General features: G+C 53.4%; 1 protein-coding gene across 1 annotated transcript in view; it reads left to right on the top strand.

Annotated features, from left to right (window-relative positions):
- The window catches only part of Smoc2 (SPARC related modular calcium binding 2), a 145,962-nt gene that overhangs the window by 58,172 nt on the left and 66,696 nt on the right, over positions 1-21,094 (top strand). Inside the window, exons 3-7 of the mRNA XM_027939443.2 lie at positions 3,172-3,278; positions 4,207-4,306; positions 15,651-15,698; positions 18,305-18,355; positions 19,677-19,751. Of these exons, the coding sequence (XP_027795244.2) occupies positions 3,172-3,278; positions 4,207-4,306; positions 15,651-15,698; positions 18,305-18,355; positions 19,677-19,751 (381 nt within the window). The remainder of the gene's footprint in view (positions 1-3,171; positions 3,279-4,206; positions 4,307-15,650; positions 15,699-18,304; positions 18,356-19,676; positions 19,752-21,094) is intronic.

Genomic DNA, 21,094 nt, shown 5'->3' with positions numbered 1-21,094 from the left:
CATCTCTTCTGATTACTGCTTAATCCTGTTTTGAGTGATTTTAGCAAAGAAGGAAATTATTTGCTTCCTGCTTGAAAGAAAGCCATCATCAGAATGAGTACCATGAAGCACCGCTCATTTCCCCCCAGTGGACGGCACGCTGTGCTTTCCACGGCCAATGTGCGCTCACTGGGAGCTGTCCCGCCACCTCCTTGCCATTCACTCCTCTCTGCAACTGAGGGAAAAGCAGCCACCAGCAGGATCAACTGCTTGTAAAACCCATTGGTGTTAAAAAAACGTCCACCAACAGGCTGCTACAATCCTGTCGGTGATGTCTGCTGAGCAGTGAGGGACTCTCGGCTTATAAAGTCCTGGCTGTTTCTGGAAATGGCAAAATGTTTCTAAAAACATGTGACCAACTTTGAATCACAGAGTTTTTCTTTGGTCTACTTGAAGCAGAATGGACAGTGGCACCCGTGAGTCTGGGGCCAGGCATGCGCCCCAAGACTTGAAGGCAGGAATTAAATAAAGAGAAACGTGTCTGGATGTTCGTTGCAGCACCATCCACAACAGCCAAATGGTGGACACACCTGTGTCCATAGACAGATGATCGGACAAAGCATGGCCTGTCCATGCAAGGGGACATTTCTGAGTTCTGAAAAGCAGTGAACATCTGGTCCCGCTGTAGCGTGGACAAATGTTGAAAATGTTGTGATATGTGAAGGAACAGATGCAAAGTCCACATACTGTATGATCCAGAACAGTAAGTCCACAGAGAGAGTGTATTAGCTGCTCTGGGCTTGGGCAGGGCTGGAGGGACTGCCTCAGGTGCACACTTTCAGGGTGACACAGGTGTCCTGGTGCTAGGCAACATGCTTGCTGCACAGAGAATGTGCCAAGTGCCACCGAAATGTACCCCTTAAATGGCCAAGGTGGCAAATTTATGTCACATGTAGTTAGTTGGACCATGATAAAAAATAATTTTGCATGTATCTTGAGGATTTAATAATCAAATAGTTAGAAATAGTGTCCAGAGTAAAATCTCAATAAGGCCACACAGGTATCTGCCTGACCTATAATTTAATCACAACCTAATGACATGAATGTACGGCCTGTGAGTGAGCACCGGGGGATGTCCACCTTGAGTTCCGCTCTCGGCAGAGTGACTGCAGAACTGGCAGCTTGGACAGGAGGGGTGGGGTGTGTCTTGGTATCTTTGGTTTGAGGAGCACAGGATGCACACAGCAGTTCCAAGTGACATTTAGGAGCAAGGAGGAGCCATGACTTTTCCATAGCTGGGCCCCTTGTGGTTGGGCACGTCTGTAGGCAGGTCTGCATGGCTGCTGCTCATGCTCACCGGGAGTGAGGACTGTGCCCGAGCAGACCTCCAGGATGAGGTGACTGACGGGTGGCCTGAGCGGCATGGGGAGCTTGCTTTCCGACACTTCACAGGGTGACTGCAGACTTACTTGGAGGCACTGTAACACAGACCCTGTGATTTCATGCTGCTATTGTCACTGTCTGCGCTGACTGATGGTCCGTAGTACTCTAGATGCAATCTTAGAATTTAATATCTAATAATCTCCAGGGCTACAGGTGTGAGAACTATCTAACCAGTGGCAAATATGAAACCTAGAGGCCTCAAGTTGTGCGGAAAAGTGACGTTTTCTTGACATACTCCAAGAGAGTTCAAATATTTGGAAATGGGTCCCCTGCTAGAGACCTGTGAGCCAGAGCCCAGGTTGCTTTTCCTCTTAGACAGTCAGCCATAGGCTCACTGAACAAGGAAGCAAACCTAGCACTGCTGTGAGTTTTCCTCAGCCAAAAGACTGCATTAGAACCTCGTGTTGCAGAGAGATGACCACCAGGCCAGAATGCAGGACAGATGGGAAGCAGAGGCCGGGTGGAGCGGAGGTCTTTGGACGGGCAGGCTGTAGCTCTGGGTGCAGCCCCAGTGGTACAGAGAGCCCAAGATAAGAGATGCAGGGACCTGGTAGAACTCAGAGCTGCCACAGACCTGCAGGACCCCCACTGGTGTGCCGGTGGCACTGTGTCCTTGCCAGTGTCTATTCACCAGTGTCAAGGGGAGGAGCCTGTGAAGGTGGGGAGTGGAGACTGCGTGAAAAGGCATTGTTCAGACACCTGGCCGCTTTTGTCTCAGCCCCAAACATTTGCAAACACGGGGAAGCCATTCCTCCCAGGGCTGAACTCCAAAGGGGCTGTGTCCAGCTGTGGGCACAGGAAGCCAGGCGCGTGCTTGCTTGTGGTAGTGGCCCTGGGTGTGGGGCCTGGTGCTGAACAGCATGCCGTTGTCCACACAGTTTCCTGCCGGTTCCTTGGGCCCCCCTCACCTCCCAGGATGCGGAGAGGTCAGCGTGGCTGCTTGGAGGCCCAGGCCTTCCATCTGCCTGCTGGCATCTGAACTCCTCGCCAGGGTTGTGGTCCCTGGGATGGAACCATTCTGAGGGCAAGCTGTGGGGAGAAGTAGCTGGTCTGGAGTGTGTGCATCTTGCTGCTGACCTGCCCATCTTCACAGTATCCGCAGTTCTCTACAGGGGGTAGCACCTGCTGCTGCCCCGGGAGCCTGGAGGTTTCCTGAGTCCCTCCTGTCCCCGGGGATTCCAGCCTCAACAGCACGAGCAGCACCATGCCTTCTGCCGTCAAGTGCACTAGCTCACTGCTGCGTTTGGGGCAGAGCCTGGCCCTTTCCCGCTGGGTTTTTAGGATTCCTGGCAAGAGACAGAAACTTCCTGTGCACCTGGGACCCTGGGGACCTGGGAAGAATGGGCTGTGGCTCTTCCGCAAGGTGCTTTCAGCTTGGGCAGGCCCAGTACTCCACCTGCGTCAAAGTCCCTGTTCCCAGGAGGTGTTCAGCCTCCACTACTGCTCAAGGGCCCAGGTGGGCCCAGGTGGGTCTCCTTGGGCCTGAGGAGAACCTGACTGTGACTGGGGTCATCTTCAGGAAGCAAGGTCCACTTGCTGCCCACAGATGTGCTCAGGAAGCTGACTGAGCCTCAGTGTCCCTCTCATCCAGTGTGGAGAACGACCCTCTTCTCACTGCGTGGCCTCTGTCGGGCGGCAGGACTGTGAGGCGGTAGCATCCCTCTCACCGGGAAGCCCCTGCCAACCCGGTGCGTGTCTGCGTCTCGCAGCTCCCTGCCGGTGCGTAACCCTGTCTGTCCTTCCCTGCAGACGTCTCCAGGTGTGTGGCCGAAAGGAAGTACACCCAGGAGCAAGCCCGGAAGGAGTTCCAGCAGGTGTTCATCCCCGAGTGCAACGATGACGGCACCTACAGTCAGGTGACCACCCTGCTGGGGACGTGCCACCCGGGCGGTGAGGGCGGAGCGCGGGCAGCTGGCGGAGCAGCGGCCGGGGTGCCCCGGGAGGCCTCCCATCTCCCATTCGCACCGCAGAAGTTTCTCCCCAAGGAGCCTTGTGTGCGCAGAGGGGGGCTGAACACGTCTGTGCCCCATCGGGCAGTGTCCAGCTCTGCTGCCCACGTCCACCCGTCGTTGCCTGAGAACCTGGCGTGGGCAGAGCCTCGGCCAGCCTCTTAGACCAGGGCAACGGCCGGGTTGTTCAGGTTGGGTTTCAGGTGACAGGGCGCATGCGCGGGGAAGGCAGGGAGCATGCGCGGGGAAGGCAGGGAGCATGCGCAGCGTCAGAGCCAGGAGGGAGCTGCAAGACAGCCCAGCTGGCCGCCTGTGGCTGGAAGCTGACCAAGCCAGGCTTACGTATGGTCATGTCCTTAGCCAAGGGACGGCTGAGAGGCCAGGTCACCTTCAGGTGACAGCGTGGGATCCCTGTCTTACACAGCCGTTTGACCACTGAGAGATGGGTATGGAGGGTGAGGGTGCCTCTGCTGGTCTGAGCAGGGCCTGAGCCTGGTCCTGGAGGCCAAGGAGGCTCCCTGGAGGAGCACCCTCCCGCAGCGCGCCACCGCCGACAGGCTCCCGCCTGCCCAGGCCTCAGTTTCCCCATTGCAGGGTGAGGGTTGTGCTGCGGCGTCTGGACGGTAAAGGGCAGTTAGGTCCTTCACAACCAAGGTGCCCAGCACCCTCGTCCCTCTAAGATCCGCAAACCCTGCCACCCACCAGGGAGTCACCTTAAGTGGCACTGGCTATCCCAGGCCTCTGAAGTGACTCCACTAACATGGAGCTGGCCTCTCAAGCCGCAAGCTCTGCTCCTGTGTCCAAGGATTGCTCACCACCTGTCCTTTGTCTGCAGGTCCAGTGCCACAGCTACACGGGGTACTGTTGGTGCGTCACGCCCAATGGAAGGCCTATCAGCGGCACCGCTGTTGCCCACAAGACGCCCAGGTGCCCGGGTAGGTCTGATCCAACCTCCGGCTCTGTGGAAATCAGTTGCCTCTTCTGGCTGTCTTCTTTACGCTTGCTTGTAATTCAAGAGGAAAGCCAGTTTGGTGGAACCCTGAGTGACAGTGAGAAGGGCTCAGGCTACTCGACAGCGTGTTGGAGGGAAGAAAAGCGGAGGTGCTTGTACACACACTCAGGGCGGAGGAGAGCACTCCCAGGAAGGCCTCCCTGGCCTGAGCCATGGGAGGGACCATGACTGGGAAATCTCAATAACCAGAGACTTTAGTCACCAGTGGAAATGACGCAGTGCTTACTTTGGCCAAGAAGGTGAAAACTTCTGGTCTTGTATACATAGGTTTTCAGAGAGAAAGTGGCTCATTCTTCATCGGTGAATTTCCAGAGGGTTTATTTGTGTTATTTTATTACTCATAAAAGGGCTTGATGTAAGAAAATTAGCAGGATAATAATCTGTGAAATGCTTTCTTTTCCATTAATATTTTACCAAAAAGGTTATAAATGATTCAGATCATTTTTACTTGAAAATGGTCTATAGCCCAAGTTTGGTTAATTTGCTGGGGAAATCTATAAGTTTCCTTGAAAAAAAATCTCATATCTAGCCTTCAAAATTCTTACATTCTACATATGAAAATAGGTAGAACTATCATCATATGATCAAATAAAGTATCAAACATTTCCCCCAACTTTTCATGTAAAACATTGAAACAGTTGCACTTAGAGTTCACTTTTAGACTTCTTTTCTAGTTAAGGACAGGCACTTTCTAGCTGGGAGTTCTGTTCATGCTCAGGGACTTAGGAAGAGTTCCAGCCCCCAGAGTGCAGGCTGGAGCTCACGATGGCATGGCCTCACGGGAACGATGCAGCTGCATATCCAGCAGCGTGAACCTCAGGACCTCACGTGGCAGGTCTCACGTGGCAGGTCTCACGTGGCACGTCTCTCGTGGCAGGTTCCACGTGACAGGTCCCGTGTGGCTTGTGATGTGGAATTGAATTACGGGTATTTCCCAAAGCTGCTTTGTTACCAAAGGCCTCAAAAGAGCTGGACAAAGTTTGAGTGAGCTCTCATTGACATCTAGTCGTTCTTTCATGGACTCCTGGAGGAAGCCAGGGGAGGAACTAAGAGGCTGTGCTGGGGCGGCCTCTGTGAGCCTTTCTGGCTCCGCACCTCCCCCTGCGTCAGCTTTCTGGGTGGAGCCTTCCCTCCTGGAGGGGAAGCAGAGGAGTGTCTGTTGCTGGGGTGGCAGGGAGGTTGTCTGAAAAATCAAGTAGTGCATGGAAGAACTTTCCCAGAAAACCGTGTGCAAAGTTGGCTGAACGGCGTACAATGTGCAGCACTGCCGGCCCACAGCCTGCTGGCTCTCATTTCCCAGCCAGCTGTCACTAGCGCTCGGCTGCAGCAACTTCTCCGTCTTTCACTGATCCTATAGATGTTTTGGTCTGAGAAGTGGATTGGGAAAGAGAGTATTCTGTGCTTTTGCTCTAAAGGCCTGGTATTTACTGTGTGGAAATGCTACCGGTAGGAAGCAAAGACAGTAAAAGTGCGATCCACAGGGCACTCTCCTGGAACTCACGCTCCTACAAGGCAGTCGCACCTTTTCGGGTGCCTGGTGTGGCTCTGTGGCTGCTGCCCCTGTGAGGTGTGACTCCTGGTTGGGATGAGTAACCTGTTCCCCGACTCCAGAGAGCAGCGGAAAATCCCTCTATCCCCCGAGAGCTCCAGGCTTTCATTCTGCCAACTTGGGTGGGAGGGCAGGTGCAGCGCCAGCTCCTTTGGGAGCTTCATGGAGTTTGGGGGACTCTCTCCCTCTCTTTTCTCAAAGATTTGAAGTCTAACTGCAGGGGACAGGAACAAAGCCTACCACAAAAGGACTTTTTCTTCAAGGGAGGATTCCTACAGCTAACCTATTTTCTACTATCGGGAAATCGCTTCAGGTTTTTGATCTCATCTCTGTTCTGTAACCCTGCACCCTGGCCAAGAGCTTATTCCTGGCCCGAGAACAAAGTGCTTTACAATATTAAAGCTGAATCGACATGCAGGAATTTTTAATATCACAGTATCCAAAGACTCTTCATATAGAGCTTCGTCTGGGTTATGTCTTTGAAGTGGTGTACGGGCTCTCGTTATGGGAGAGGGGTAGAACAGCATAGCTGGTGCCCACCATGGGTGCCACCCCACCCCGTTCTCTCACCAAGGGCCAGGCACAGGTGCTGGCTGGAGGTCTTGTCCAGCCTGCCACAGCTGCATGGGATGTGAGTGGTCCCTTCTCACAGCTGAGGAAAGAAAGCCATTATTTGTCCCTAACAAGATTCATAACATCAAACTTTGTAACTTGGTTTAAGTATTGAAGCACTTGCACTGCCCACTCCCCCAGGGCCGAGGAGGTCCGTGGTCTTACCCACTGCCCACCTCCGCTCAGGCAGAGCCTGATTGCTCATCCCACCATGTCTGCTTTGGTGTCAGGGAGACCAAGATGTTGATGACGGAGGATCCCGGCTTGGACTGAGTAATTTCAATACGTTGTTGATGCTGACTTAACTCTGATTCCTACATTTTCCTACTTTGCCCAAGGTACTGGCCACTGTCTGATGCACAGAAGGCCACGTCTGCAGCAGAGTTCCCAGTGATTGCTGAGCAGTCCTGCTAACGAGCAGCTGGTTGGGGTCCTGTTTCTCACTAATGTGTCTCTGGCACTAAGCGGAGGACCCCACCTAGCCGAGGACATTGAAGAAACATCCAGAACAATTAATCCACAAATGTTGAAGTCAGCAAGAAGCTGCAGTTGGTTTCTGACCTCTCTCAAGTATATCTTTATAAAAATTACTAAAATGGAAAATTGTAACTACTTTGATTAAAAACTTGCTTTTTAAAAAAAATCATCTCCTCAGCCAGGCGCAGTGGCCACAGCTGCAATCCCAGAGGCTCAGAAGGCTGAGGCAGGAGGATTGAGGGGCCCTAAGCAACTTAGCAAGACCCTGTCTCAAAGTAAAAAATAAATGATAATATTAATAATAATTTTTAAAAGGACTGGGGAAGTGGCTCAGTGGTTAAGTACCCCTGGTTCAATCCCTGGTACCAAAACCACCAAACAACCAAACAAACAATGAAACAGAAAAACAAAACAAAATCATCCTTCAAAATGGCCTTTTCTCTGGGCCTAACACTTCTCTTCCTTAAAATGTTAGTTATTAAAATTTTAATAAATATTAATAAAGAAAAGCATGAACAAATAACTCTGACAAGAAGTAGAAAATGCACTGCAAACTCAGTCTTTGCAGCCTGTGAATCTGGATTTTACCTGTGGTCTGCAGTCCCATGAGGTGCTTCTATAGGAAAGTATGCATCCTCTCACGTGTTCTCAGAGGTCGAGGACGTGCCCATTTTGTCCTCCATGAGGTGGCTGTGATCAGGAGCAGCCCCAGAGGGTCAGCCCACTCTGCAGTGGAAGTTGTGGGTGGTTTTGAAGGTGTTTAATTTATAAGAATTTCCTAAGACACTGGGTAGATGTAAGGCAGCGAGCAAAGTGTGGTGGCCGCCCTGCAGAGGGGCTCTGCAGCCTGGGGGTCAGAGGACCCTGCTCCACCTGTGGGGAGACCTGCGTCTGAGCAGCCTCTGGGCTCCTCTGATCCTCCTCTGAGCGGGCCTCTGTCCTCTGTCCTGGTCTTCACATCTCACTTGTGGTCATCCCACTGACAGAAAATATTTTTCCATTCAGGAAAAATGTTTCTTTTCTTTTGGGAAGAAGTACTTTTCCATGTGTAATAGTCACATTTTTGATTGTCTGCCTTCTTACTCTACTTCATAGTATGTGTGATTTGGTGTCTGATTTGTGATTTGAATGTCACGTGCATCTAATAGAGTACTCCATGAATCATCCCTGATGACACCAGTCCACAGATGGCTTCAGCCTCCGCTTCCTAGTATTTAATAACTCTTTCTAAGAGACAGAGGGCTTTTTAGAAGTGAAGGGTCCCTGTCTGTGTAGCTCATCTGAAGAAAAATGGCTGTGTTTTATTCAGCCCTGCATTGCTGTGACCAGAAGACCCGATGAGAATGACGGGACGAGGCGCAGTCTCTGTTGGCTCTTGGCTTCAGAGGTTCAGTCCGTGGCCTGCGGACCCGGCAGCTCTGGGCTCCCGAGGAGGCAGAGCATCATGGGAGGGCAGGGAGGAGGAAGGCAGAGCTCTGCACACCAGGGACAAAGCATAGACCCCGAGGTACGACCCCGTGACCCTCCTCCAGCCACACCCCTCCTGCCATCCTCACCACCCAGTTAATCCATGAAGTGGACTGAAGCATGGATTGGGTTTAAGGCTCTCGTAGCCCGATCATTTCACCTCTGAGCATTCTTGGCTTGCTTCACAAGTGAGCTTCTGGGGACTCCTCACATCTAAACCATAACAGCCTTGGTCTCTCTGGAGGTTTTATGCACGGGAAAACAAGCATAGGCATTTTTTAGATTAATTTTTTATTTATATATGACAGCAGAATGCATTACAATTCTTATTGCACATATAGAGCATGATTTTTCATATCTCTGGTTGTATACATAGTATATTCACACCAATTCGTGTCTTCATACCTGTACTTTGGATAATAATGATCATCACGTTCCACCATCATTAATTACCCCATGCCCCCTCCCTTCCCCTCCCACCCCCCTGCCCTATCTGGAATTCATATACCTCCCATGCTCCCTCTCCCTATCCCACTATGGGTCAGCCTCCTTATATCAGAGAACACATTTGGCATTTGGTTTTTGGGATTGGCTAACTTCACTTAGCATTATCTTCTCCAACGCCATCCATTTACCTGCAAATGCCATGATTTTATTCTCTTTTATTGCTGAGTAATATTCCATTATGTATATATGCCACATTTTTTTTATCCATTCATCCGCTGAAGGGCATCCAGGTTGGCTCCACAGTTCAGCTATTGTGAATTGTGCTGCTATAAACATGATGTGGCTGTGTCCCTGTAGTGTGCTGTTTTCAGTCCTCTGGGTATAGACCTAGGAGAGGGATAGCTGGTCAAATACAAATGCTGCTGCTTTTTTTTAAAAAAAAAAAACAAGCATCTTTTGTTTTCTTTCCTGTGTGTAACTACGGAGTCAGGTGTGGGGGGACTTTTGAGGACCCTAAACTGTGTGACCCTCTTACAGGCTGACTGCTGCACTGAGGCTTCTTCTAACTTAAAGAATGTGAAGCTTTTACTCTTAAACCCAGTGTGTGTAAGACAGGCTGGGGAGCAGGGGCCGTCTCCTAGTGGCTCCCGACTTGTGTAAGGGGAAATTTCTCCTTTCACGACTTTAGAGAAGGAAGTCCTTGGATTGGGGACGATCGGGGGCCTCACCTGTGGGTAGTGGGTGCAGAACATTCCTTCTGCCCTGTGCGCTTCTAGCCAGGAGTCCAGGCTACTTCACACCAGGATCACTAGAGAAGGGAGACCCCTGGAGCGAAGGCCAGCCCTGTGAAGCCCTCCACATCCACCATGGCCCCAGAGGCTCACTGGGAGACTGGCTGGACTGGGTTTGGCTTCTGCATCTGCAGAAACGGCAAATCGCCGCCGGAGTCCAAGCTGGGTGCACGATGAGAAGGAGCCGCCCCTGCGTGGGGGAGACCCCCGTAACAGACAGAAGACAAGAGGACAGAACTGGGTCGCTGGCTGTTGCATGGTGACGAGCACCCGCTGGACCTGGCTCCAGCAGGGAGGTCAGTGTGCCTTAGGACCCTGCTTGACAAGCCCCGACGGTGGCCTGGCCCCGACACAGAGGTTTTGCCTCCTGACAAGTCTCCACGTGGTGCCGTCCATGGGCCCAGCCCCTCCTGCAGAGGGCATGGGTGAGGCCAGGGCCCCACGTGGCTGCCCAGGCCACAGTGTGTCCACCCAGGTGAGCAGTAGGGATGGCCACCTGCATGCTGTGAGAGGCCTGCTGTTGGCAAGGACCTGGGACTGCCTGTCCCTCCTCCAGCTGACCACCTGCTGGGAACCAGGTGGCCACACCAGCCCCTTGCCACCTGACTGATTTGCTCCACCCCGTTTGGTATCTCACGGCAACTGGGTCAGTCAGAAGTCACCGTGGGCTGCAGGACCCTGCTGCCTTGTGGCCTGAGCATCCACATAGGCCTGGGTGAAGCTGACCTGCTGTGTGACCTGGTTGTCCCTGGAGCAGGCAACGTGGACACTTCTAGTCCCTGTGCCTTGAAGATTATGAACGTTCAGGAAACGTAAATAAACCATGCTCTGCCAAGCCCTCTGGGGCTCAGAGTGGAGTGGACAGCATCTTCCTCTGTGGGTCACTGACTGCTGGCCAGGGCAGGCTTAGGATTGGGATCTGGTACAACTTCCCTGAGTTTGGGAACAGGGAGGTGGCACCTTCTGGGTCTGCATGTGTGGAGTCTGCCCTGACCCTGGGGGCCTCCTGCCCCATGGAGGAGATGTCGAGGACAGGAGTGGGGAGGAGTGGCAGGCGCGTGGGCCCCTGGCCTCCCTCACGGGCCTGGCTCTGACCCCTGCAGAGGCCGCTGGCGAGCCCAGAGGCTTGGGCCACAGAAGCTTGCCAAGTGCTGCCGGTTGTCGTGTGAGCCTTCTGTCCTTTGCTGCCCCGTCCAGGAGGCAGAGTGTCTGCTTAGGTCTTTGCAGGTACTGACCAAGCTTCTCTGAGAACCCGGGCTGCTGTCCTGGCGTTGTCCTGGCTCTGTCCCACGGAACTGTGTGGGTCTTGAAGAGCTCTGGGTCCTGCTGTGGCCAGCTGCCGTGCTTCAGCATGCATGGAAGGGTCTCGCAGAGTGAATGAGGGTGGCTCTGTGTCAGCTCCACGATGCCTACCAGCCACACCGCCCCAGCGCCCTGGGGGACCCAGCCAGGCACAGGGGCCCTGCCTACCCACTGCCACAGGCCGAGAGTGCATCCTCGTCGTGTCTCAGGTGACACAGTGAAACTCAGGTGAACTCAGAACCTCCCCTTTGTCTCAGGCCCACGTGGCTGGGGTGTCTGACCCTGTGAAGTTTGTGCTTCCCAGCCTGGTCAGGGCCAGGGAGTCTGTGTGAACCACGGACCTTTCCTATCGCCCCTTATGTCCATTTCAATACTGGAAACTGACCAGGCTTCCTCTCCTTCCTCCCCTGGCATGGATCCCTAAGTCAGGGCACCGGGGCCTGAGATCATGGAGGTGACGTGCACCAACCTCTTCCATCTGCTGGGATCTGACTTAGTTCTAGAATATCCTTCCTGATGCGCAAGAGGCGTGTGATCGGGTGGGGCTGACCCCACTTGATCCACCCATCCCCCAGTACCAATGTCTGCCTCGGACGAGGCATTAGTGCTGAATGCAGAGCAGCTGTCCCCAGGAGCCATCTCCTGCCAGACCAGGCTGGTCAGGGGAGAGGAGAGGAGCTGCCTGACCGGCATGTGTGACCCACAGTGAGGAGGGGCCAGGAGGCCTGCTGTCAGGGCTGTGGGACAAGCCAGGCTGGTCCAGTTTCCAAACTGCTTTGAGGTGAATGTCGCTGGGTCTCTCCTCCAGGCACCTGGGAGGTGAGTGGGGCAGGCAGTTTGCTGCCTTTTTTCATGAGACAATCAAAGCCCAATGGCTCCCGCTGACTTCTCGGGTCCTTTGATGAGTGGCTCTGTGGGCCCACTGGCTCTTGTGACTCTGCCCAGTGCTGTGCTGGGCAGTTCTGTCCTCTGTGTTTCTTGCGCAGTCCTCTCGGGCTCTCCTGTGCACCCCTGCGGGTCCACACCTGGGAGCCAGCCAGCTGGCTAAAGTCCAGCAGTGCATCAGGGGCCGGGGCAGGCCTGAGGGCCAGGCTCTTCATGGGCCCCCGTTGGTTTCTGCTCTGGGCTGTGGTCCTGTTGGGAGTTGTGTCTGTGGTGTCAGCAGATGATGCAGAGGCAGGGCCTGCACCCTCTATGTCCTCGGACAGCCCTGGGCGCCGCAAGCCCCTGTGGTCTCCTTCCCACCGTCCTCTCTAGCCTGCTTCTCTGGTGCCCGCTCACCACCTATCTTCTGCAGAGGGGCCCCTCTGACTTCAGACCATGTCGTCTCCCGAGGGCAGCAGACCTCCTGGGCCAGCTCTGCTGCTCACTAGCCAGGTGCCCTCCTGGGCCACAGCCCCTCCTCTGTGGAGTGGCATGGACAGGCTGTCTCTGCACTGAGAGACCCAAGGCGTGCAGACTGCTTATGACAGAGACCAGTGTGCCCTAAGAACTACCTAGGCATGAGCTGGGCATGCTGGACTGTCACTGGACATTATCATTTGATGCCGTCTCCCCAAACCTGACTGACTGTCCAGTGGTGAATTCCTTGCACACAAGGGATGCATGTGGGACCGTGGGTGAGAGACCATGGCAGAGGGGCTGGGGTGATGTGGCCACTGTGGCCCTGCTGTGGTGCCTGCTTTCCATGGCTTGGTCGAGCGGAGATGGCACGGGTCCTCCACCCCAGAGGGCAGCTGGACTTTGTGTGGCTCTATGACCTAAGCAGACGTTCAACATTGTGCGCTGGTTTCCCTCCAACTTGGTTTTACAGACGAGGACACGGAGGCAGGGAGAGCTGAAGGGGCCCCTAGGCCCCGGGCCAGGAGCTGTGGTGTGTGCTCTGCTGAACATGCTCCCTCTCTGCCCACAGGCTGTCTGGCCTCAACACAAGCTTTCAGGTCACTTTCCTGCTGTCCTGGTTAGAGAAAGAGAAGGCAGGAGCAGCCAGCACCACTGAGAAGAGCCAGGAGCAGAAATGCCTCTCTGTTGGGAAGAACGTGTCCCTCACCATCCCTCTGAGCTCTCAGCCCCAAAGCAAAGGCTAACGTGTCCATGTGCCCAAGGAGTGTGAGTGCAGCAGGGCAGCTCTCTGGCTGGCTCAGCTCTGGGGAGCCGTCCCTTCCCCAGCTGAAAGAGGCCTCCCTGTCCTGGTTGGCCCCCGGGACCCCCACTTCCCCTGTCACCGCCTTGGTCTCCTTGCTTGTTGTTAAAGTGCATCTAGTGCTGAGTGAAGGAGCCGTCTTAGGCCTCTGACTCTCAGCAGCCTGTGGCCACTCAGCTGGGCCGCCTGGCAAGCGCTCGTCACTGCTGGGTTTGAACCGAGCCTTCAGAACCACAGGCCTGGAGAGCTCATTGCCCCTGCTCAGGGCTTGGAGGCTTCCTTGCGTGTGCTTCGTGGAGTCTTTCACGGGAAACTCATACCCGGAGTGCTGAAGAGCCACCCCTTCCTGTGCATGCAGTGGCACAAAAGCTCAGAAATGGGGGAGCTCCAGCCGTGGCCTGGCTGGTCTGAGGGCGTGGCTGAGTGGGGTCTTCCCACCTGTGAACGGAGGTCGGCCTGGAAGCTGCCCACTGGCCCAGCGTCTCAGAACGCGTGCCGACCGCCGAGGGTCATGCTCATCACTCCTGTCCTGGCCCTCTGCTAGAACCCCGCCAGTTGGCGCCCCTGGGAGTTCAGCAGACCCTGCCTCCAGGAAGGGCAGAGGGGAAGAGCCTTGTCCTTTTGGCTCTGGACTCAGGCTAGTTTCCATAGCTGTGCTGTGTGCAGAGAGCGGTGTCCACGTCCCTGTAGCCAGGACGCTGCAGGGCAGGCTGCGCAGGAAGGCCAGAGTCCTGTCCCGAGGCACCGGGACCCTGAGGAGATGCACCGTTGGACCCACATCCAAGTCCTGAGTAGCAGTGTGGACCCAGGGCGTGAGGTCCAGGAAGGATGCTCGATTCTGCTGGGAAGTTCTTTCTTGCACATGAACAGGAGATAGGACTGTTTTTGCATGGGTTTGTTGAAGTAAGTGCTGGCTGAACCTGGGGCCTGCTGGCCAGCTGCAACACTGTGGGAGGTGGAGAGGCTGCCTGACCGCCTCTGGTCAGACTTCAGTTCATACCCTCCTGTCTGCAGATCACAAGAAACATTCTTAATTCAGTCGAGGAACACTCTCATGGGGGTGGGTACTTCTTATTGGGCATGTTTATATTTCAGTCAAAGTCAAAACCCACGCACTAATGTTCAGAAATATTACTGAAATTTTGTCATTTCCAGTCAAAGGAAGGAAATTGCTTTTGAGTCACTGCAGCAGCATGTGATGAACATAAGCTGACGAGTAAGAAGCAAGCTCTTCAAATCTGGCTCTGTGAAGAAGTGGCACACGGAGGGGCCAGCAAAGCTGTCTGCAGGCCAGGAGGCCCCCAGGGGCAGTCCCTCCCCACGAGGAAGCCTGGTGCTCCGAGCCTGGAAGTGCTGCCCCAGTTAACCCAGCAGCCAGGCAGCTGGCGGGAAGGGTCCTCAGCCAGTGCCTAAAAGTGGTGACCACCAGCCAGACCAGGGGTCCTGTGCCTGTCCACACACTGGCAGCTCTGAGTCTCACAGACAGCGCTCACAGACAGCCGTCCACCCCCCCAGGCTGTGCTGGCTGATTCAGGCCCTCCAGAGAGGAGGCGCTGGGCTGGCTGCGTCCCCACTGGTCCTGTGGAGTGGCGCTCCCACAGTGACCCGGCACCCGGGAGCTGAGCTGCCGTCCCCGCCGTCCCCCTCAGCCAGGAGGGCGGCTTGTGCCCTTCCTGGCACCTGTTGCCCCACCCAACAACGTCCTGGTCCCCTCTTCAGTGCAGACGCTGGTCTGCATTTCAGTAGCACATTCAAAATGAAAAAAAGAACAGTTTCAAGTTCTGAGATGTTTTTGCTGAGGAGATCACCCAGCACAGGAGGATGGTAGTCCTAAGTTAATCTGAACGGAATTTTTAAGAAATGCTTTGAGTAGGTTTAGTAATGATGAGTGACAGGAAGCACTTACAGCAGTTTTGATCCCTTGTAAAAGAAGATCCACACTGTCCTCTCCTCTCCTCGCCTTTGTGATACAGACCTGGCAGTATCGCCTAAGTGTCAAAGCTCCTTGTGACAAATTCCCATGTCCTCTGATCCTCTCAAAAGGTACTTCTTCAATTTTCTTCTCTGTAAATCTGATTCAGGCGGATGCAAGGGCTTCAAATTGTCTTTAGTTAATTACTTAGTTAACTATTATCTTTAGTTACTTATTTTTAAAACCATCTCCTCTGCTGCCTCCCTTGCCTCAGCACCCTGAGGTATGGTCCCTGCTTAGAAGGTCACTGTGGCCTTCTGGGGAGAGAGGCTGGACGCAGGACTGGCAGCCCTACATGCACCTCCCAGCCCAGAAACAGAACCCCGTGTGGCCTGAAGGCCATCTCCTTGTGGCTGTGGCTCCTCCGCATACCAGAAAATTGTAGCCCTTACCTATAAAGTGCCAAGGCATTGTGAATTTGTTAAATGAGGAAATAGCTGCTCACCTAAATTATTGATCACCATTTGGTGACCAAAAATAATTTCATTTTTTATTTTTCTCTTTTAGGTTCTGTAAATGAAAAGTTGCCTCCACGGGAAGGCACAGGAAAAACAGGTAACTATCTTAACATCAGTTTTCATGATGATATTTCGTATCTAATCCAGTTGGTGCCTTGAAGTGACTTCTCAAGTTGAGACTTAAACATGCATTAGTAATGGTAATGGAGCTGAAATAGTGGTCAGTTCTTGATTTGTTCAACAGACATGTGGTCAGTCTCGGGGTTGCAGTCACCCTGTGGCTATGGTGCACATCCCTGGCCAGCCCTGGGGTCCACCTCGGGGCTCCTGCCCTGACTGTATCAGAACTGCTGCACTGTGTCCCTGGGAGGACTCTAGGGAGGGGCCAGTTCAGGCTTGGGCTCCGGCTCCAGTCACTGTGGTCTCACCCCTCCTGCGCAGGGCCATTAAGCTCCTCCCTTAAGAACCACTCCTTGGCCAGGGTCAGCTTCCAGGGGCTGCAGGTGCCTCTGTGGCTACCAGGGTGGTGGTCCTCATCCCAGGTCCCCTTTCTGGTTTCATCTTCCCCAGGTTAAATGAAATCAGACTTTGACTTTCTTTCCCTGATCTGGGTTATTACGATGAACCTGTAGCAAAGAAGAGTAACGTAAAGACAAACGGACCCTGGTGTATCCAACCCCATTCCTGAAACATACATTGAAACTCTGACAGGCTCCGTCCCTCCCTGAGGAACGTTTGTCAGGTGTTTGCTTTCGTAAGACAAAGGTGGCCACCTGGTCACCTCCAGCTGCCCAGAGACCACTCGATGGGGATGGGAGGGAGGTGGTTGTGTGGACACGGACACAGTCCCTGGGAGATGGAGCTCTCGGTGAAGGAAGAGCCCGTTCGTTTTCCAGCTGTCGCAGTGACAGGCAGAACGGGGTCCTGGCTTGACAGGTCTGTGAGGGGAAGAAGGGACAGGCACACTGAGCACTGGAATGAGGGTCTGGATCTGCATCTGTGAGATTTTGGCGGTCGTCAGACTGAAGGTCGGGGAAAAGGAAGTGGCAATGTTCGTGCTTCTAGAAGTCAATCAGACGCTGAAGAGGGAGGGGCAGGAGAGGGAGGATCCGGCTCAAGGACGGCTCTCCTCCTGATCCTTAGGATTCTAGATGCTCATGGAACCCACTGTGGGGTCTTCCCGGGGAATTGGTGTGTGGGCACGAAAATGAACTGAAGCCCCCAGCCAGAAGACAGGCCTTTAACAGAAGGAAAATGGGGAACCCAGCCGCTGAGACCACTGTCTCATGTCCTCGGGCTGCATTGGCCCCACAGGGCTTGTGCTGACACAGAGCTGCTCAGGGCAGCACAGGACAGGCTGAGGGTGCCTGGGGTCTGCCCCCCCCAGCCACACCCCCACCCCTCACCTCCCTCGCCCTGGGCAGCCAGCAGCCCGTAGATGGCAGGGACCCCATGAGTCTGGGGACAGCTGGAGGGCCCAGAGTGGCAACCTGCTTAGACCTCCGCATCTGACTGCCGTCGCCAGCCCTGAAGACTGAGGATGAGCCTTTGCAGGGTTTTCCCCATGTGCACGTAGGACCTGGAGCAGGGGCCCTGGACCGGCCCTCACTGCAGCTTCTCCTCTGAGAACATGGCAAAACATTTAGTAGACATGGGCCTGGCTCTGGCTACCATTGTTGTTCGGCTCAGACTTTGCTATCAAATGATGTCACGTTATTCTCATTATTTGGACCATAAACAAGAGAGCTCAATGTTAAAGATTTTTAAAAATTTCTTTTTGGCTTTCCTCCTAAAAAACCTTATGCTAAGCTTCACTGCTATTCCTCAGCAGGGAGGGTTAGCAGATAGGCCCAGGGTCTGCCGTCATCTTGTGTTTTATCCTGAAATTCCTACCTAGCAGGGGGCACAGGCAAGCCTGGGTGGGGAAGGGGGAGTCCTGGGGGCCCAGGGCCTCCCCACTGCCCAGCGGGGCTGGTCCCAAGCAGGCTGAGTAGGAGCTCTGGAGCAGGCAGGCTGTGTCTGGGCTCTTACGCCTGCCCCTCCCCGGGAACTGGAGGACTCCTCTCAGATGTCTGAGTGAAGATGGTCCAGTGAGCAGGTGCCCTGTGCACGCCCGGCCTGCTCCCTGCTCCTAGCCCTCACCCCACCCACCTCTCCTCCTGTGTGATGCTTCTGCATCGTCCTGCACAAGGAAGAGCTCAAGGCGCACAGAGGTGGCAGCCAGGGGTGCAGCCCACGCCTCCCTGACTGCTGCCTTTCCACACACCAAGGGGGGTGCACCCAGTGCTGGTTTTAGCCACCCTCCCTGTCCCCCTGTCTCCTCCTCGACTCCTGATGACCTGAGTTCACCACTCTGTTGATTTGAACCCTTTCCCAGATCTAGCCTCCCCTGCTCCTGGTGTCTCACCCCTTCCCCAGCCATCCTGGGGCTGGGCATTGGCCCAAGGGCTTAGGGCCACATCTAGCATCTCCTGCCTGGGACTTGGTTTTCAGCCTTGAGCTGAGTTTTGAAGCGGTGGCCCCTGCGGCTTCCATCAGAGTCTGGTCGGGGTTGGCATGGGTGCAGCCCCCGCGTCCATTCAGGGTGGCTGTGGGGGTTGGCGGGGCTGCTTGCGAGTCCTGAGCTCTGTCCTGCATGCACACTTACTTAGCTTACTCTCATAATTGTAGTCTCCTTGCAAATCTTTTCCGTTCTGAATTCAGATGATGCCGCAGCTCCGGCGCTGGAGACACAGCCTCAAGGAGATGAGGAAGGTGAGCCTGGGAGGTGATCTGGGTTTGTGGCGGGGAGGCCAGAGAGCTGGGAGGCAGAGTCAGGTCGCCCTGTGAGGAATGCCACTCACAGAGGATGGGGATGAGCCAGGAACACGGTCTTCCAGCACAGGGGAGAGAGGAAAGGTGGCCACCGGGTGGGAGGGGCCAAAGGATACCAGTTGCACCTACGTGGGATGAGGAGGTTAGCGATCTGATGTGTGGCCTGAGGGTCATCGTTGCTACTGCCCTGAGCATTTCCTAAGACAGTGAACTCAGGTACTTCTACCACACACAACTTAAGTGAGAAGAAGGGTATGTTAACCTGCTTGATTGCAAAACTCGTTTCAGTCTCTATCCTAAATAGAGATGCCCAAACAAGATATTTGGCCTGAACCTCTGTGAGGGCACCTGCTGTTTTCCTGGGGATTTTAATGTTGAATGGTACTTCACATAGCAGAACACTGAGATATTCAATTTTTAATACAAATCTGTGAGTTGAGATCTTACGATTAAGATAACATAAAGTGTATATTTCAAAAGTGTACAATAACATATGCCATTTCTCTATTCATCTTTTCACATTTTTGTTATGATGAGGATAGATTTCCTCTCTTCACCTTTAATAAATTGTTTTGAACAGGTCAAATCCTCAGGTCAATTGGAATCAGTTGGGATCAGGGTTTAAATATAAATAAATACAAATAAATCAGGGAATGGAATACAGTTGCACCTTGCTTTGCAAATAAGCTGACATGCACATGGTGCTGAAGGCCACACCCTCTCTGCACCTGGGCACCCCATTCCAAACAGGAGAGCCAGAGGTGTCTGGGTGGTGAGGGCGAAGGGATCTTTAGAATCTGTGTTCTCAGGGCAGAGCTCTGACCTTCACTATAAATATTCAAATGCATTTGTTTACACAGTCTCACTAAAATGGTACATCCCTGAAATTTTTTTCACAAAAATTATATTTTGTGTTGAGTCTTTCAACTTAGGGAAAACCTGCATGTTAGATGAGCAACCATCTGTGCCACACAGTACATTTTCATACACTGAGTTGTTTTCTAATACCCAGTTCTCAGGAAACTGTCTGGATTTAGACTATTTTTAATCATACTTTGGTTAAAGAAGAAATATGCTAAAATAATATTTGAATTGTAATCTTACCATTTCTTTTTGTTTTGTGCACATGATCACGTTAACAATTGCTTTAGGAAGGAGTGATGTGCACTTGTGTGTTACACCCACTTTGTTTGTTTGCTTTGCTGCCTGCTGGAACCTTTGAGGAGCTTTGATGAGAATAATTCTCCTTTTACTTCACTAGATATCGCATCACGTTATCCCACCCTTTGGACCGAGCAAGTCAAAAGCCGACAGAACAAGACCAATAAAAACTCAGGTAAAGTGGGACGACCTTTGCAAATGCACGTCTCAGCTGGGAGCTTCACCTGAGGGGGTGCCAGGCGTTGTGTCCTGTAACTTGGTCACAGAGTCCTAAGAGTGTCACTTGTGGCCGGGCCACCAGATGCATTTAAGATGTTGGTGTTTTCTTATTACACTTTCTAAATTCTTCAAAGGTTTATGTATGAAAATGGAAACGTTTGATGTAAAGACACCGATGACAGGGGCTTGACTGTTGGGATCAAGTGTTGGGTGACTCTAGACAAGCATTGGTTGCGTCCTCTATGGTTGTGATTCTGGCTGGTTTCAGGAAACCTGCTTCTTCCTGTAGTTCCTGTTGACCTCTGGCTGGTGTCCACAGTTCATTTTGGAAGGGAGTGATCTTGGGGTTTCAAGGAGCTTGGTGCAGAGGAGACCGAGCTGGTGACAACTGAGATTTCTTGTGCTGCCTCCTGGGAAGGCTGCATGGTGACCGCTGCGAGGTGGTCAGCGTGGTGGCTGCTGGTGGCTCTATGTCTCTGTCAACATGCGTTTTTAATAACAACTTACTGGAAAGTCGGGCGGTTTACCAAGGTTCAGGGTCCTCAAGCAGCTGGACTCTGCTCTCACCCGTGCACTGGCCCAGCGGCACAGCCCCAGGTGGAATCAGGAGTGTCTGGCTGGTGTTGCCCGGGAGGACTGGGTGGCCGGGGCCTGGCACTTCCCTCCCACCTGGCGTCTGCCCAGGGCATTTCCCAGCCCACTGCGGCCCTCACCTGGCTCTGGCCAAGCCCTGTCCCTCACCTTCCTGGTGGGCTGAGAAAGGCAGGATCCAAAGGTTTCACCACCAGATACGTGGGTACAAATGCAGGAAATTAAAACGATTTATAAAGTGTTGATTTTTTCCAAAGGAATGATATTACACATAAATTCTCCCTGTTGTGTAAAAATATGCAACTGTGTACTTCTCTCATAAACTTTAGAAACTCAGTCTTGTTTGCTTTTGCACCGTGAGGCTATTGGCTTTGCTTCTGAATTCTGTAAACTAATGCAGGAGAAACCACTCAGAACACACGTGCATGAGCTCGCCAGTAGGTCTGGAAGCTCCTCAGGGCAGGGGTGACGTGCAGTGCCTGAGCTTTGGGAGACACATGCCCAGTCTTTGTGAGCCCCATCCCTGGGCGCTCTTAAGCACAGGTCATTGTGAGCAGGGGCCATTTGGGGTTGGCAGGTTGAGCCTCCCAGAAGCCCAAAGAACAAGTGTACCATTGTTTGACACTTGCTTGTGCCTTGTTCTGGGCGGCCAGGTGGCCTGCCAGGTGCAATCAACCCATGGAAGGTGGACAGGCTTTCAGTAGGTCA

Source organism: Marmota flaviventris, chromosome 6 (assembly GCF_047511675.1).
Source record: "Marmota flaviventris isolate mMarFla1 chromosome 6, mMarFla1.hap1, whole genome shotgun sequence".
Classification (NCBI taxonomy): domain Eukaryota; kingdom Metazoa; phylum Chordata; class Mammalia; order Rodentia; family Sciuridae; genus Marmota; species Marmota flaviventris.
Note: the sequence above shows the minus strand (reverse complement) of the source record. Positions and strands in the feature narration are given on the sequence as shown.